Below are 17379 nucleotides of genomic sequence, written 5' to 3'. Positions count from 1 at the left end.
TTAAATGTGCAGCTGAAAGAGTAGGAAATGACATTCCCTTCTTGGGAGCAGCTGTGGCACTGCAGCCTCTGTCAGGACACAGCCCTGTTCTGTTCCTGCATGGATCAAGACCAGACACATGCCAGGGTCCAGGCCCTTCACTGCTGATGGGTTAATCCCAGCCAGGAATGCATATCTAATGATATGATTTATACACATATTATTCTGAGTTGTAACTCAGGTAACTGCTGCTGAATAGAAGTTCTGCTTGGTTTGAAATATTCTGGTTTCTGATGGTTCACTGAAATGGACTAAACTGTGCAGAACAATTTTATTCCTGTTTCTTTATCAGACCTGTGTTCAAAAGGATACATGGGCATTAAAAATTGTGTGCTTTCAAGCATGCTTCTATAATTCCAACAATTTCTGGCATGAATTCTGTCAAAACCTTTTTGGAAAAGCACGTATCATGCAGCCAGGACAAAAGCTCACTGACACAGTGTTGTACTCCATCTGTCCACAGCATGTCAGTACTTGCATTCACAATGTTGCTCACTCAGTAAATAATTCATTGTGTCACTGAGCATTCAAGGCCAAGGAGTTTTCATAGATAGACAGCTTTATAAGACTTCTACAGAGGTTGGTTGTAGCCACCTTTCAGAGTGAAGGTGGAAACCACAGGTGAATCAATTGCTGCTAGGAGTGTGTTTTGTATTTATATATGCTTGTATTTAGGTGTTGTTAAAGTAAACTATTTTTTTTGTGTTGGTTTTGGAAAACACGTTTGGAGGATATTTTGTTTATTATTCTTTCTGGTTTTTGAAGAATTTTGCGAATTGTATGAAAGAAATCCTGTAAACGTAAAAAAGTTTGAGCAACTTAATGTGGTAACATATTCAGGAATCTAGAGCAAACCATTCATTTTAGGAGATGGAAAATTGTTTTAAGGGAGATCAAAGGAAACTCTTCAGCCTTGCTTGCCTGAGAGAGCAAGAAGTTTTTTAAGAGGCTGTCCTTAAAGACTGTACCTTGCATGTTCTGAGGAAATTGCATTCACATTTAGTGGCAATGGAGTATTAACTGTAGTGGAGATGGAATCCAGTTCTGTGTTGCAAGGGCTCTTGTTTCTTTGCAATGGAACTTGATTTTAGAAAATTGGATTTGTTACATCCTTACACCTAGAGTAACCCCTTCCCTACTGCAGCTTCTTGTAGAACTCCTAGGACTTTTGCTATGTCCTTATCTCTTTTGAGGGAGAGATGGTAAAAAAACCCAAAAAACCAAACAAAACCCCCAATCTTGATAAATTTGACTGATTTTGTCTAAATTTAGCTGCATGTCCATGCACAGGGTCAGATTTGTTCATACAATTTTAGGTTCAATGTGCATGTGTGCACAATGAACTTTACATGGCTAGTTTATAGTATTTGATGTTAATGTAGCAACTATGATTTTACAGTATATGTTAACATTTACTCATTTCTTACCCTGAAAAATGAGTGGTTTATTGAAGAGCAGAGGTTCTGGAAATCACAGAAGTCACTTGCCTTTGTTAGATACTGTTCCCCTCCACAAGGGCAGCAGTGCCACTTCTGGCTGTTGACCCCTGCAATACAGTTTTGTCCAAAACACAAATAATAAAAGTGAAAATGGGTGTCTTAAATTTGCTTTTCAGTCAAAAATTCAGCCATTACTTATTTCAGGCAGCATTTGATGAAGAGGTCCTGCACACCTGAAGGGGTTACTCTTTTATATATTTATTTTTGTGTTGTGGGGCATAGGCTGCACATGCTGCACAGTAGTTTATAGCTCTGGCAATTTATACATGCTTGAGGCTGTGCTTCCTTATGGGAGGGAGGATAGTTAGTTATGTTATTTTTTCTTGAACAAATGTGCTCTTTTAAATTTCAAACTCATTTATGTTTAGTTGGAGCATTCTGGGCATTCACAAATAGTTTTTGTTGTATTCTCTGAAGACTCCTTAATTTTTTTCAGACCTAGTTTATGTCTGTTGAAATATTTTTATTATCAAGTTCTGCTTTAATGTGCTTGACTTATTGCAAAATCTTTTTCCTGTCCAAATGTTTAGTACATGGAAGAATTACAACAGTTAAATCTAGGAAGTTTTTCAGTTGAAAGGCAGATATTTGAATTCATTTAAAATTTTGAGTTTTGGCTGAGTTATTTACACATGGTTATAGAAAGCATACTTTGTCATTGATTCAGTTATTCTTGAATCATAATAGTTTTAAATAAACCACCGTGCCAGCAAAAATAAATTAGATGTGATTCCAACTCTCTTTGGTCTGTTTCTTCTAGGCACAAAATCAGTGTTATATTCAAGCATCCATCTGTTTTCTTAATCATATCTGATTTAAGTAACAATTACTATGAATCCTTATCCAGCTCCCAAAGCTCCCCTTAGAAAGTGAAAAGAGAGAAGACCACAACTGCATTTTCTTGATGATACTCAGCCAAGTTTTTGGGGGCATTTTTTGAACTTCAAAACTTTTCCTTTGGGAAGAACAAGATGTAAATATTTAGCTAGGCTTAGAGCAAAATTTCAAATTTGTTCTGGTCAGAAGTAGAACTGAAGGCTGTGGTGTCCTTAAAGTGCAGAGTAAAGTCCAAGTGTACAGTTAGAGATGATGTTGAGCCCAGAAAGGCTCGTAGGAAATATTTATTTAGACTCCATAGGAAATATTTCCATAGGAAATATTTATTAGACTCCATCTGGGTCACTGCTGAGTGTGTCCCTTCCTGGAGAGGCCTCAGCCCCTGCAGCACGTGCTGAGCTGTGAGGGGGCTCACACCTGACAGCTGCTACCTGTGGTGGGTTCTCACAGGCACTTTTACTGCTTAGGAAAATTTGGCTGACTTTAAATATTTAATCTTTGGAGGTGACAAAGTCTCATGTTATCAGAGTACTTCTGTTTGCTCTTCCTTTCAGCTCCCTGCAACAAGGTGTTTCATTTTTTGGTGAGGTATTACACACAAGATGAACTTGCTGTATAGATTTCCTGAGAACAGAAATGTGTCTTTCTAGCCTCTAATAGCAGTGACAGTTGCAGGCTGTTAAAGTTCCATAAGTTTTCACAACTGAGTTTTTTGGAGAAGTAAAAATTCTGCCTGCACCCATCCCTTGCTGTCCCACCAGTGTGAACAGAAGTAAGTTTAGGTTTGCTGTAGTATTTACCACACATTTAATCCTTTACCTGAAGTATGATTTTGTTGCATGCTAATACAGATGACCTTTTCCCCATCTTTTCTTGCCCTCTTTTGTGAAGATTAAATAAAACTATTGATTCATTAATTCTAAAAAAAAAAAGTATATCAATAAGGGTATATAAGTTAGACCTTTCTATGGCCAGCTAGTATTTCTACCTAAAGTAGGCAATTCCTTTCCCCTTCTGGAATCAAAATCCTGTTGACCACTTAAATACACTCTTATGCTCGGGAAGTGGTCTGGACAGTAGTTTCTAAGCCATTCTAATCTGTGGAGAAACTCTGATGCCTTTCATGAGACTGCCAAATACCACAACAAAGGGCTGGATTTTCCTCCAAGTTCTTCAGTGCCAGATGGATCAAATGATTCAATTTTCCAGGCAAATAAATCAGAAATATTGTAACTGCCTTTCAGATTTTGGGTCTCTCTTTTGCTGGAGTTGTGACACATATTTTTTTTAATTCTGTATTTACTATCTTCAAAGAGAATCTGCAAGGTTGTTACCTGACCAGTAATTTTTTCTATAAAAGTACTACAAAGTATTCAAAGTTACAGTGGTGGAGTTTCAAGGAAGCTGATGACTCTGCTTTCATGGGTTTTGAAGATAACTAAATATTTTTTCTTGTTGTATGAGAGTTTCTTACTGGCATGTTTTTAGTCAATCTATGCAAAATCTTTCCTTTATCATGGCTCTGATTTGTTTGCTGGTGAAGTACCCAGTTTTTGTGGTTGCGACAGTTTGCCGCTTACTGTTCATTCTGGCACCTTTCCAGAGTAGTAGAAGGATCCTTTATCTTGTTTTTGCTCCACTGTTTTCCTCCTACAATCCTATGGCTTAATATGATTTTAGATCTTGTCCACACTTCATATTTCAGACAAGGTGTAACCAGCTCCCCAGCTTTGGAATGATTTTTGGAGTGTCAATGAACTCAAAAACAGAGATTAGTGTTTGCAGTTTTTCAGAAGAAATGTTCAGCCTGCTCTTCTGGGGATGACTAGAGCTGTCCATGAAAGCTGCCCTGTTGATTCCACCACAGTCATTGCTTTCAGTGCCTCCATACTGAGGAGAGCTGTAAGGAATGATGAGGAATGGGGACTTGGCAACTGAGAAATCTGGGAGAAAGAATGGGATCTAGTCTAGTGATCTGGAGAGGTCTGAGTATGGTTTCCAAGCAATAAAACTGGGATGAGGTAAGTCAGGGCTGGACTGGTGTGGCAGAAGAGGATGCTGAAGGGAGACCACTGGAAGCAGGACTAGGGAAGAGACAACAAATATCAGGCTCGGAGAGTGAAACAGAAACAGGATTCCTACAACTCCCAAGAAAATTCAGTCACTCTGTGGGAGACAGTGTTACCTGTAGGATATCTGACTGATTTGTTACCAAAGCTTAAAAAAAAAATTTAGTGAATGAAACAAGGAATTGCAGGTAGGAGAAAAATACTTCATTGCCCAGGCTGTTACCTCCTACCTCCAATGAAGTCAATTTCATTTCTTCCAATGAATTGTGCTCCAGTGTATTGCAATTAAGTCACTTAATCTCCTTAGATCATGAGGTTTTGTTTTTGCAAGTGCCCATCTTCTGAAGAGTGGGCTGAATGTTCATGAGGTGCATCTGAAATATCTGAAATCAGTTTTCATCCTCATAACATCCAAGTGCTCTGTGATGCAATGAATTTTACAAAAGTATTCTTGATATGTATGGAACTTTTTGCCAAAACTACAAGATTGCTTTTAAATGAAGTGCATATTCTGGATTTAAGTGTTCTGCATGGGAATGCTTCAGATATTTAATGGATTTATTTTTAAGGTGATGTTCTTACATCAGTGAATACTCTAAATATGCATTCTTATAGAAAACTTCATTCTCTTCTGTTTACAAAAAGCTTAAAGGTTAGGACACACTTGTTTATGCAGATGAAAGTGTTGGGCAGGGAAACAGTGGATGTCTGTGCTAAATTACAGAATTTAATGTAAACCTAATTCACACATCCAGACTTAACTGTCTGATCCTGTTAGGCCAGAATTATGTGTTGCACTTCTATGGGGTTTACTTTTCTAGAATGAAAAATACCATGTTCAGCAGAGATCCTACAGCATTGTCAGAGCATTGTCACAGAGGCAAAGCTTCAGCAACGTTACTAATTCAGGATTTTAACTAATGATGGGGTGGTGCATTAAACACAAGGGCTCTGTGTATGTCTGTTGGTTTTGTTGTGCATCTGTAGGCTGCACAGCTGAATGTCTGGAGAAGAGACCTTTCTGAGGAGCAGCAGGAGTGTTGGGGATCAGATACCACATAGCAAACACTTCTTCTGACTCTTGTACAGTTCTTAATGAAGGAATGTTTTATTTGGAAAAATACATCCTGTAAAGCAGTCTTCTTTATGAAGATGGGCTTTTAAGCAATACTTATGTTGTTTGCAGAGACTTGTTGAATAAAAGCTAGATAGCTCTTTTGCAAAGGAGAAAACAGTTTATTAAAAAAAATTGAGATTCATCACATTTTTTAAAATTTACTGTGGCATTTTTCCTAGGGCTCAAAGAAAGTGCTGAAGAAATGGTCAAAAACAAGTTGGAGGGAAAAGATAACCTGACTCCATGGCAAAAATATCTAGAGAAGAAGAAAGAAAAAAGAATTCTTAAGAAAAAGAGAAAGGTAATGTTTATATTGGCCATTTGAGAGGGTGTTGTTGTTTGTTTTTTGTTGGTAATATTTGATTCAGATAAACAAAATAAATTTTTCAGCTGCCAGTGCTATTTTAAGGTTAGAATATGCAGTGGTCATTCATGTGGAAGTACTGGGAGTACTTCGTCAAACCTACAGATGAAAAGGATATTCAGCATACTGCTGATCATACATATGCTTACACAAAACATCTTTTATCTACTTATGTTGCTGTAAAGATAAGTTAGTCCTAATAATAATTGGCTTTAATTTGCATTTTTAATGCATTAAAGTGGTCTTTTTGTTACTGTGTGCATATCAATTCAAAGTTGTTATGACAATGATAATTGTAGTTGTTATGACAATAATTTGGAAATTTTGAGGCTAAAATAATTCAGACTTGTTTCCCAAACCTGTAATAACAAAGAATTAATAGCTGCAAAGAACTATTCGAATTTCAAATTGCAAGAGAAAAAAAAAAGCATGTGGCATGCAGAGTCTAGATTTTCTAAAGTCTCAAATTACTCCCACTGTAACTCCCATTGCTGAATGACACTTCTAAGAGTAAACTCTACACCTTGAGTTACTCTGTGCCTGTCAGTTAATTTTAATTGGCACTTGATTAGTAACTTCTTTAAGTTAATAAGTGCTCAAAATGGAGCAAGCAGCAATGCTCAGTAGCAGAGCAACTTTCTCTACTTTAACATGCTTGTACAGTTTGATAAATTAAGTCAAGGAGCAAGGTGTATGACACGCTACTGCCAATAAAAAAATTTGTTCTTTTACATCTGAATTCCAGCTTTTTGAAATCTGCAGCACAAAGTGAACTTTCTTACTCAAATTTGTCTCCATGCATAGCATTGGTGAAACACAAAGTAAGGACATAACAGTGCTGATCCAATTTTGTTGGAATGGTTGTCTGATATACAGTTTGGGGATGTGCCTAATAAAATGTATGAAAGAGGGTTGAAATTGTCAATTTGTCTTTACTATCAATTTTTACTGTGCTCTGGTTTTCTGATGTTCCATGTACAGTATTTTAGTTTTCATCTTCATAGCTACTAAAAACATCTCATTCCAGCTAAACTTAAATAGTTGATTGACTGAAATAGTGTTGAAATAATCAAATGTTGATTGAAATAATGTTTGTGCTTTGTTACAGGCTGCTGCTGAGAAGGAAGAGAGTGAAGATGAACTTCCACCTGATGTTGATCTCAATGACCCCTATTTTGCTGAAGAATTTGAGAAAACAGGTCAGTCAAGACAGGCAACTTCTAGAGTAAATCTGCCCTTTTGTTAAATATTGAATTTCCAAAACAAAGTCAGGCTGGACTGAACACAGAGATGGAATGTTCAGAATTAAATGAAGTAGGTGTTATTTGCCTAAAATTGTTATTCCTATAAAATGATGAGTATTGTAATACATGGAATGGTAAGGAATATTCTCTTGGTTTTCAACAGAGACCATGAGTGATCCAGTTTGTGGGTATGGTTAAAAACAAGCTGCTCCCCTAAGTATTCCAGAGAAGAGAACTCCATTGCTTTTGAAGTCCTTCTATTTAGGAAGAGCCATATATATATAGGGTCCTTTTGAAGCTCGGGTCAATTACAAAAATGTCAAATGTTTTTGCATCATAAACAAAGTTGTCTTTGAGAAGAAATCACTTTTCTGTTAGTCTGATACACGTTTTTACTGGAGTACTCTTGGCTGCTTAGAAACCCCAATAGTGAAATGTGATATTTTAAAAAATAACTTGCCCAGTTTAGATTTTTAGGATACCTTTTTTTACAAGCTTTTTATTCTGATGTTTAAATTAGCTTTTGCCATGGTAACAGCTAATTTATTTTGAGTGGTTTTACTGAGTAAAATCAATAAGGGTAAATTTCTGATGTTCCATACTTTTGGGAGCCAGATCCTAAGGGTGGCTCATATTACTGTATATTAAAAGAAGAAAAATGACATAAAAACAAAAGAAGAAAACAAACATAAAGAAGGTAGCAACTGGTTTACTCATTGCCAGTCTATTGTTTGGTTGGGGGTTTTTTGAGCATAGTAGTGCAGATCCAAGTTCCATTTGGAAAAGGTAAGTTACTTTTAATTTTATACTTGCCAGCACAGGCTTCTGTCCTGAATATTAAAATCTATCCTAAGACAAAATAAATAACCAACCCTCCCAACTCTGGATGATTTTGTACTTAATAATCTGAAATACAGAACTGTAGAGTGAGTCCTGTCTATGTTTTAGAAAAAAGCACCACAGTTGAAAGTGTCATGCAGTGCTGTTTTCTGCCATGCTTTCTGAGTGGCTTGTGTATAGGCTGAAGGAATTAATTGTAAAGATAACCATTCCTTCCACCAAATTGTTTAATTGTTCTTTAATGCCAAGATTACCTAGGTACTCTTATATGATATGTGATGTTCTCTGTGAAATATCTGAAAAAATATTTTGAGAAATTGAGAAAGTGAAGAGTTGTGTCCTAAAGGGGCTCAGCAGAGAATAAGCTTATCTGCACATAGGCAAACCTTGTCCATGATATGGAGAAGGGACTTTAAAGTTTGTGGAGTCTTTGAGGATAGTTAAATACACATAAAAGTTAAGAAAGTGAAGCTTTTGTCTTCAAGATTGCTGATAATTACTGAGATACAGGAGAAAAGCAGGACGTGGTTAGCCCTGGGGAAGTTCTAAAGGGGCAGTACAGTGGCTGGCTGGGAGCCAGTTTACATTTTAATGGTAATTACACAGCACAACTTTGGCATTCACCAAGTTTACCCAGAACAGCCTCTGTCTCATAGCTGGGGTTGCTTTTAAGCACAACTTATCCAGTGAGGGAAAATGAGTTACAGTCATCTTTGAACTTGGCTGTAATTCTGCCAACTTTGTACTTAGGGTACAGGCAACTTAAATGGCCATCATTTTTCACAAGCCTTCCACAATTCCCCTGGAAGACTGAAATTTCACCCTTAAATTGACTGTCAGATTATTTTAGATGATGCTGAAAAAGCATATGACAGGATTTATTTGCAGACTTATGTGGACCAGTGCAGAAACTGATGATGCAGTAGTGCTGGATTCTTTTGTTGACTGTAATATGCATGGGTCTTCTGTAGCTTGGTTTCTGTCAAGAGCTGAGGCAATTGCAGGGATGCAAGAGGTTAAGGAGATGCTAAACCAAGGGCCTAAAAGCTCTGAGTGCTGTGCAAGGAAAACTGGAATTTATGGGAAGTCCACTGAAGGATATGTTCCTCAGATATGTCTTTGTTCCTGATGAGCAGGAAATGATTCTTACACTCTGGGTGCTTCACTTGGGAGAGGCAAGGAAGAACAAATTCTTTGTGCCTGCTCTGCCCAAAAGCTGTGTGGGCTTCATGCTAGTACTTGCTTTGCACAGTTTTCATGTTACTTTTTAATAGTACCACAAAGTGAAATGTCAGATGCTGCAGGCACATGAGCCTTGATGATCCATTCTAGAAGCTTGACTTGAGTTTCATATTGTCAAGGAAAAAAAATTGTCACTTTCATTTTACACTGATGCCCATACTGTTTCAGAAAGCCTTCTAAGACTTGGGTTTTGCTTGGCCAGTTTCACTGTTACTGCATGAGCTTCTGTGGGGTCTTAGAAAAGGGAGACAAAATGACCCTTGTAGCTTAAACTGTTGAAAAATTAACGCCTAAATAGAATAATTGCTTATTAACATGAGAGCAAGGCCCTGTTTTTGGGGATCACTGAACAGTTTCAGAACACATTAGACCATTAAGCATAGTTTCTGTTGAACCTTTGAGGAATTCTCCATGCATTATTGTAACTCCTATTAGTTCCAAACCATTAGAGGCATTCTCATGATCTAATTTATGATGTATGTAGGAACTGATGGCTCTTTAAGGGAGCAGTATCAGTGCAAGGACCTAAGGGCTTAACAACAAAATCAGAGTATAGTTGTAGAACCTGTACTTGAAATATCAAGTAGATGAAAAGATTCATTTACCATGTGTCTTTGCAAGGCTTTTGAGACTGACTCAAGTTTCTGAATGAGGCAGAGGTCTTGTGAGAGGAGTTTTTGATTTGGGGTCAGTTTCTGTGTCTCAAGTCCCAAAGGTAAGGTTAGCTTTTACTGCCAGCTGGAAGTTGTTGATGTGCAAAGTTAATGTTGCAAACAAAATTCTTGAGCTGAGAAAGAGTCAAATGGCAGCTTGAGTGGGAATTAGAGCAGAAATTGGACACTCCTTACACTGCCTGGTGGCAGCTACCAATTTAGTTCTGTGTCACACTGAAGTATCTTCTGCTGTAGGTGGGACAAATCTGATTAAAAGATGGCAGTGGGGATGAAGTGTTAGGAAAAATCTGAGGGATTGCAGTCAGTTTGCCATAAGTGTGCAACAAGTGTGTGTGGTGGGACTACAGACTGTGTGTGGGAAGAGGAGGGACTGTAGCAGGAGTAAGTTAATAATACAAAAAAGGATGCATTTGTGAATTTTCAAGCAGAACCATTTTCAGTATGATGATACAGATTTTTGAATCCCAAGGGTGATTTTTAGGTCCCAAGCTGGTTTTACTAGCTGCAGAGTGTCAAAGTAAGAAATAAAGGGTTTACTAATTTATTTATTTTCATGGAGATGAGCTCAGATTGATACCAACTCCTTGTTCAGCCCCATCTGCGGCCACAGAATGCTCTGAAGGCATAAGGATCACTTCTGTGATTCCCCATAGAATGAAAGAGGAGGGAAGGTGACTTGAATGACTTTGCTTTGGGAGTTGTGTACAAAGAAAAGAAATTTATTGATCTAACTTCTCATATAATTGTCTCAAATTTTATCTCTGTGCTCCTTTTCTGTAGTTTAGCTATTTCTGAAAGTTAGAAAGCTTCCATAGTTGTTGGAGGCCTACAGAAGACATTTACTTCTCCCTTCTACACATCAACCTAAATAGTGTAGTTTAGGTAACAATATCATATCTGAATCTGCTTTTCCTGCACATTTTCTGGAACTACTGAACTAAATCAATAGTTCAGTTGTTCAGCTGATGACTTTGTGCATCAGGATAGTTTATTTTTTTTTGTGGTGGTGGTTTGTTTCTTCTGGAAATCCATTTCCAGTTTGGAATCCATGTAGAAATAGTCAAGGGAATAGTCAAGGCAGAAAAAAACCTTTCTCAAGAAATACATCCTCTTCCAGAGTATCCTTAGTGATGTAACTTGACATGTGTCTGGCATGTCTGTATTTCTAGTCTGAGTACAAACCTGTCCTAACAAAATGAACCCAAATATCTTCCCTAAGAGTACCCCCAGTGGACTGCAGAAAACTGCCTGGGAATGTCATTCCAAGCTTAAAGGTCAGAGTGTGTGGTTCAGGTCAGGAAACCTTCTGCTTTTCCTTGATCAAGATCTACAGGCATTCCAAAGAGAATAATTTGATATTGTAGGATTTCTAAACAAGTCTGTTTTCATTAGAAGTGAGGTTTGGCTAATGTCTTATGCTGTTACTGTTCATTATGTCTGTCATTATCAGCACTGTGTATCTGAATGCTAAGGGAGCGGGGGAGCTTCCTCAGAACAATATTCAGTCTAAGCAGAGTCAATCATATTTTAATTTCCACTAGAAAATGCCCTGGGAGTGGTGTGATGTCATGGGTTTGCCTGCACTATTGTGATACTTCTCTCTACTGCTGTATGAAAAAGACAGAAAGTATTTTTAAAACCATGGTTTTACTGTATTGAATGTTGCTGCCTCCTTAAACTGAACAACTATTCAAACCATTCAACGACTGAACAACTATTCAAACTATTTTATTGCTTTAAGTCTTCTTTGTTTTTCTTAACTTTGCAGCCTTTTTCCACATCTGACATTCAAATACTGAGTGCAAGAAAATGAGATTTACTTAGCAGCTCTAGCTATAGGTAAATGATGCCCTCATGCATAAGCTTGGATAAATCTGTTCATGCTCTGTATTTGCACTTAGGTTTAAAGAAGAAGCCAGAGTCAGTAGAAAGTACCTCAGAAGATGAAGATGAAGTTGAAAAACAGAAGGTAAAGTGATGTAAAATGTTGCATTGCATGAATTCTGCAAGTATTTGGTGTGTGTTTGTGAGTGGAACTGCAGAATTTCATAGGATTGCAGTAGAATAAAACTATACAATTTTAATAGTGAGAGCTTTTGGAACAAAAGCTTCCAAGAAGTTTGTGTGTTGGGCAGTGCCAAGTTTTTATTTTAACATCAGTATTCTATGAAACACTGGTGAGTTCAAACCTTGTCCCGTCTATTTTTGTCCTTGAAGATTGACTTATTTGCTAATTTGTTTCTTTTCATCCTTTCTCAGCACAAGTTAACTAAAGGAATTACTTAAATCCAGATTTGTTAATTTTTATTTTGCTATATGAATACCAGTATTAAATTGTATCCATTAGTTATTTCTAAGTACGGGTGTACAATTTTCAGATGAGATTATTACTGTGTTTCAAAATTGAATGTGCATATTTGCATTCATTTTATGTCTACTAAGAAGGAAATCAAATTATATTAATACTAAACCTCAAAATGTTAAAAGAATGTTTTTGGATGAAATAATACTGCCCTGATGACCCTATTTAAGCTTATTTAAATTAATGTAGACTCATACAGGCTTTATTAATGAGATAGTGAATTTTTTCACAGAAAAGCTTCATTGTATACATGGAGTTTTTTATTTTGTAACAGGCTGAAATGGCCCTACTGATGATGGATGATGAGGATGACACCAGAAAACATTTTAATTATAAAAAGATTGTAGAACAACACAATCTGAGCAAGAAGAAAAAGAAACTTCTTATGAAAAGGAAAGAATTACTAGAAGATGACTTCCAGGTAATTGTGTACTTCTTGACTTTGTGACTGGAGCAGTTCCTGGAATCTCATGAGCTGTGAATTCTGAAGTTCATGTTTTATTAGGTTTAAAAGCTTTGCTGTCATGGCAAAAGTTGACCTAAAATAAATGCTGCTTTATTCCCTTCAGGTGAATGTTGCTGATACAAGATTCCAAGCCATGTTTACTTCTCCCCTGTTTAATTTGGATCCTTCAGATCCAAATTTCAAAAAGACAAAAGCAGTAGAAAAGATCCTGGAAGAGAAAGCTCGCCGAAGAGAAGAAAAGGAGCAAGATCTGAAGGAGGCAAACAAGGGCCTGGAGAAGAAGGTGGCAAAGAAAGGAGAGGTTGCCAAGAAAGCCATAGATCCTGCCCTGTCAATGCTAATCAAGTCTGTCAAACATAAAACTGAGGAGTTTCAGGCACGGAAAAAGCAGAAATTCAAATAACTGAACTTTGATTTTCCTCAGCCTTTACTTTAGTCCCAAGCCCTGCTAACTGGAGACATCTGTTAAAGTTACTGTGAGCTGCTCTAATTCCTGTCCACCTAAAATGTCCTGAAAATTCATTAACTATGTTGGTGAATTGTGAAGTGTTCATAGTAATAATCATTCTTTTCCTATGCCACAACAAATACTGTTTTGCACATATGTAAGGAAATGATGGTTTTGGGCTGGTTTGGTTTGTATCATGTCATCTCTTACAAATAATGGAAGTGCTGAAAATGGCTAAAAACATCATAATTATGGGTTTATCTATAAATAATAAAACCAGTTCTGCAGAGGTTTATTGCTGAAACTAAGTGGTTTTCAAGTTTTTAATCCCACAGAAGTCTGTAAAACATACCTGTCTTGATAAAGAAGGTAATAATATAACTACAAATGGAAGAAATTTTGTATACAAATTTTTTGTAGATTTTTAAAATATTGCATAAATGCTTTATTCATTTCTCCTTTAAATACTTGAAGGTCATAGAACTAATTCATGGAAATATTTGCATTTAGAAGTATTTCATTAACATCTTTTTGAAATAAATATTTTAAATTGGCCCAAAAGAGTTTTGTGTACTGGTTGTGTTTTTTTTCTTTCACACCTAAATGACATTAGATCAGAATAAACTTTTTGCTATTGTTATTACATTCCCATCAATATAATACTTACACCAAGTCTTCCAGCGTTGCAAGTGTTAAAAAAGGGGAGGTGGGGAGGGGGAAAGGAAAAAAATCAAAGGCAGATCTAGATGATACAATTTTAGAAAACATGTTGTTTCACCCCACTACTATTTCTATAAACTATGCATTATGTACTTAAACTTAAAGATTTTGTTATACTGACAAACAGCTAAATAAAGATTATATCTGAATACTTATGGTCAGTGCAAAAACTAATATATATAATGCAAAAGCCAATATCCTGTTGCAGTCCTCTTTTTTTTTAACAACACCCTCCTTTTCTCTCAAATCAGTGTGTCCTATTTCAAATTGCCATCTGAGAAGAAAAGTACTTTGAGGAATCTCCTTGGTTCAGTTCAGTGCTGTCAAGAATATCAAGGGCTTGAAATAAATAAAAAAAAAAAAAAAAAACTTGGATTTGGACCTCAGGTTAAAATCTGTGAAAGAAAGCCAAAGATTTCCAGAGGGTTTGTGGAGTGCATGTTATTTCCTTGTAGTTTTGTCCAACAAAATAGGAAGCACCTGGTAATGTGGAAGACAAAAGCTGCTGTCCAAAAGCCACGTAGTTTTGCATGCCAAAAACTTGTGTTAAAAAGACTTGCATTTGTTCCTGACATATTTTGTGTTGTTAAAAAAATGTGAGGCTGATCTTTGAAAAAAGAAGTCAATGATGCAAAAGTGGAAGCACATTTTTATTGGGAAGAAAGCCATAGAAAGTTTTTCCGTGACTATTAGGCAGGAGCCTCCTGAGTTCCTGGGGGAGATCCTGTGTAGGGCAATGAGGATGTGGTGGAGATGGAATAAAGTCTGGGGGTGAAAAAGTTTAGTTTCCAGATGTCCCTATCCACAGCAGGAGGGTTTGGATTAGATGTTCTGTAAAAGCTCTATCCTGCACAAACCATTCCATGGTTCTATGATCCTTTAGTGGCTCTCAGCAGTGCCGTGCAAGTTCTTGCTAATGTTTAATACACAGTATAACCTGAGTTCACCACCAACAGGAAAGCAAATGACACTTCTCTTGGTGAAAGCAATCTGTTAAGAGTTATTATTTGCTACGAAATGGAATTTGGCTAGTGGATGAAACTAAGTGTTATTAGGAAGACCTATAAAAGCGCTGCATGTGAAAAAGGTGTATTTTATGATTGGCTTTTTGCAAATATTAAAATGAATATTATATGTGTTTTGTTATAAAGTTATTTTGTATTAATTTTATTAAGTAGTGTGTTAAATACAGTTTTAGATTATAACATAATGTTAAAAAAAAAGCTATGCTATGTAAGATACTTTTTTGAAAGAGAGGACTCGCAGTGAGATAGCAGCCACAGGATGCCTAAATCTTTCAGAGAAAAAAAATTTATTGCCCTCTTATCAGAAGAAATGAACTTCTTCCTGCCTCACTCAGCCCTGAGGACGCAGTCGGGACTCAGAGGAAGAAGCTGACCAGATGGAATCCTGTGTTTGAATGGAATTTATGCATCATGGATGAGGTGTATGAATATGCAACAGGCTGTTGCTTTTAAGGGCTGATCTTCTGTTAACGTGTGTCCCTGTATCCGTTTTTGGTCTTATTTTGCCCAGAAAGAGGTACCCAGACTGTCCACAACTCTTTGTTTTTATTGTCTGATTCTATTACTATTTTTTAACTTTTTTTTTTTTTGCTATTAAACTTTTAAAATTTTAAAAACAAGTTATTAGCGTTTTTCACACTCCAGAAATAGAATTTGTCAAAATTCCTTTTAAATTCTTAAGTCTGGTGGACGAGCTCCCGCTGGCTGCCGACTGGCAATGAAGCCGACAGCCCACGTGGCAGCTCAGTGCCCTGATGGCAGCACCATGAGGCAGTCACAGGGCACAGCAGGTGACATCATGGATCAGAATGAAACTGGTGCTACTAGAAAGTCCTATGGTAAGTGCTGCAGAAGTACATTTTGTCAAAATTCCCTTTAAAATCTTAAGTCTGGTGGGTGAGATCTTGCCAGCTGCCGGCTGGGAGCGAAGCCTAGGGCCCATGGGGCTGTTCAGTGCTCTGAGGGCAGCGCCATGAGACGGCCTCACACAGGCTCTCTGCGTGACGTCACAGGCTGCTGCGGGTGACATCACGGGCCAGAATGAGATTGCTGTTATTAGGAAGTCCTATTTAAATGCTGCAGAAATATAATTTGTCAAAATTCCCTTTGAAAACTCAAGTCTGGCCGGTGAGCTTTTGCTGGCTGGGAACGAAGCCCAGGGCCCACAGGGCAGCTCAGGGCCCTGAAGGCAGCACCATGAGGTGGCTGCAAGCAGGCTCTCCATGTGACCTCATGGAGCACTGCGGGTGACATCACGGGCTAGAATGAAATTGTTTTTATTAGGAAGTCCTATAGTAAGTGCTGCAGAAATATAATTTGTCAAAATTCTCTTAAAAAACTTAAATCTGGCAGGCAAGGTCCCGCTGGCTGCCGGCTGGGAAGGAAGCCCAGTGCCCACAGAGTAGCTCAGGGCCCTGACGGAAGCACCATGAGGCGGCTGCGTGCAAGCTCTTCAAGTGACGGGGCTCAGCAGGTGACGTCACGGGTCAGAATGAAACTGGTGTTATTAGGAAGTCCTATAGTAAGTGCTGCAGAAATATAATTTGTCAAAATTCCCTTTAAAATCTTGAGTCTGGTGAGTGAGCTCCCGCCAGCTGCCAGCTGGCAACAAAGCTGACAGCCCACAGGGCAGCTCAGGGCCCTGAGGGCAGCGCCATGAGGCGGCTGCACACAAGCTCTCTGCGTGACGTCATGGGCCACTGAGAGTGACGTCATGGGCCAATATGGAATTGGTGTTATTAGCAAGTCCTATAGTAAGTGCTGCAGAAATATAATTTTTCAAAATTTCCTTTAAAATCTTAAGTCTAGCAGGCAAGATCCTGACAGCTGCTGGCTGGGAATGAAGCCTGTGGCCCACGGCGCAGTGCCATGAGGCTGCCTAGGTGCAGGCTCTCCGCGTGACGTCACCGGCTGCTGCGGATGACGTCACGGGCCAGAATGAAACCAGCGTTATTAGGAAGTCCTATAGTAAGTGCTGCAGAAATATAATTTGTCAAAATTCCCTATAAAATCTTAAGCCTGGCGGGTGAGCTCCTGCTGGCTGCTGGCTGGGAACGAAACTGACATCCCACGGAGCAGCTCAAGGCCCTGGGCAGCGCCATGAGGCGGCCGCGCGCACGCTCTCCACGTGACGTCACGGAGCGCTGAGGGTGACGTCACGGTCCAGGCGGCGCCGCGGGGCTGCTCGGTCCGCCCGGGTCAGGGCTCGCTGTGGAACCTGAACCCGCTCGGGAGCAAACTGTGCCTTACTGCTGCTGCCATACGGACACCGGAGCGTCGGCGCTGTCCGCCCCTGCGTTCCGATCGCTCTGTGGCCGCGCCCTGCGGGGTCCCTCGAGCTGGAGCGGGCTGCGGGCGGCTGAGCGGCTCCTGCTGCCTCCGTGTGATCCTCGCGTGTGTTTGTGTTTCTCCCGGCGCCTGCCGAGCATTCAG

At 38.6% G+C, this 17379-nt stretch overlaps 1 protein-coding gene across 5 annotated transcripts in view; it reads left to right on the top strand.

Moving 5' to 3' along the window:
- ESF1 (ESF1 nucleolar pre-rRNA processing protein homolog) overlaps positions 1 to 13762 on the top strand; it is a 31021-nt gene extending 17259 nt beyond the window's left edge. For all 5 annotated transcript variants that reach the window (XM_063152540.1, XM_063152542.1, XM_063152541.1 and 2 more), the window contains exons 10-14: positions 5741 to 5862; positions 7034 to 7124; positions 11827 to 11894; positions 12562 to 12708; positions 12857 to 13762. In XM_063152540.1, coding sequence (XP_063008610.1) covers positions 5741 to 5862; positions 7034 to 7124; positions 11827 to 11894; positions 12562 to 12708; positions 12857 to 13156 — 728 coding nt within the window. In that variant the 3' untranslated portion in view covers positions 13157 to 13762. The remainder of the gene's footprint in view (positions 1 to 5740; positions 5863 to 7033; positions 7125 to 11826; positions 11895 to 12561; positions 12709 to 12856) is intronic.
- Positions 13763 to 17379: the final 3617 nt, after the last annotated feature.

This window comes from Melospiza melodia, chromosome 3 (assembly GCF_035770615.1).
Source record: "Melospiza melodia melodia isolate bMelMel2 chromosome 3, bMelMel2.pri, whole genome shotgun sequence".
Classification (NCBI taxonomy): Eukaryota; Metazoa; Chordata; class Aves; order Passeriformes; family Passerellidae; genus Melospiza; species Melospiza melodia.
This window is presented reverse-complemented; position numbering and strand designations above follow the sequence as displayed.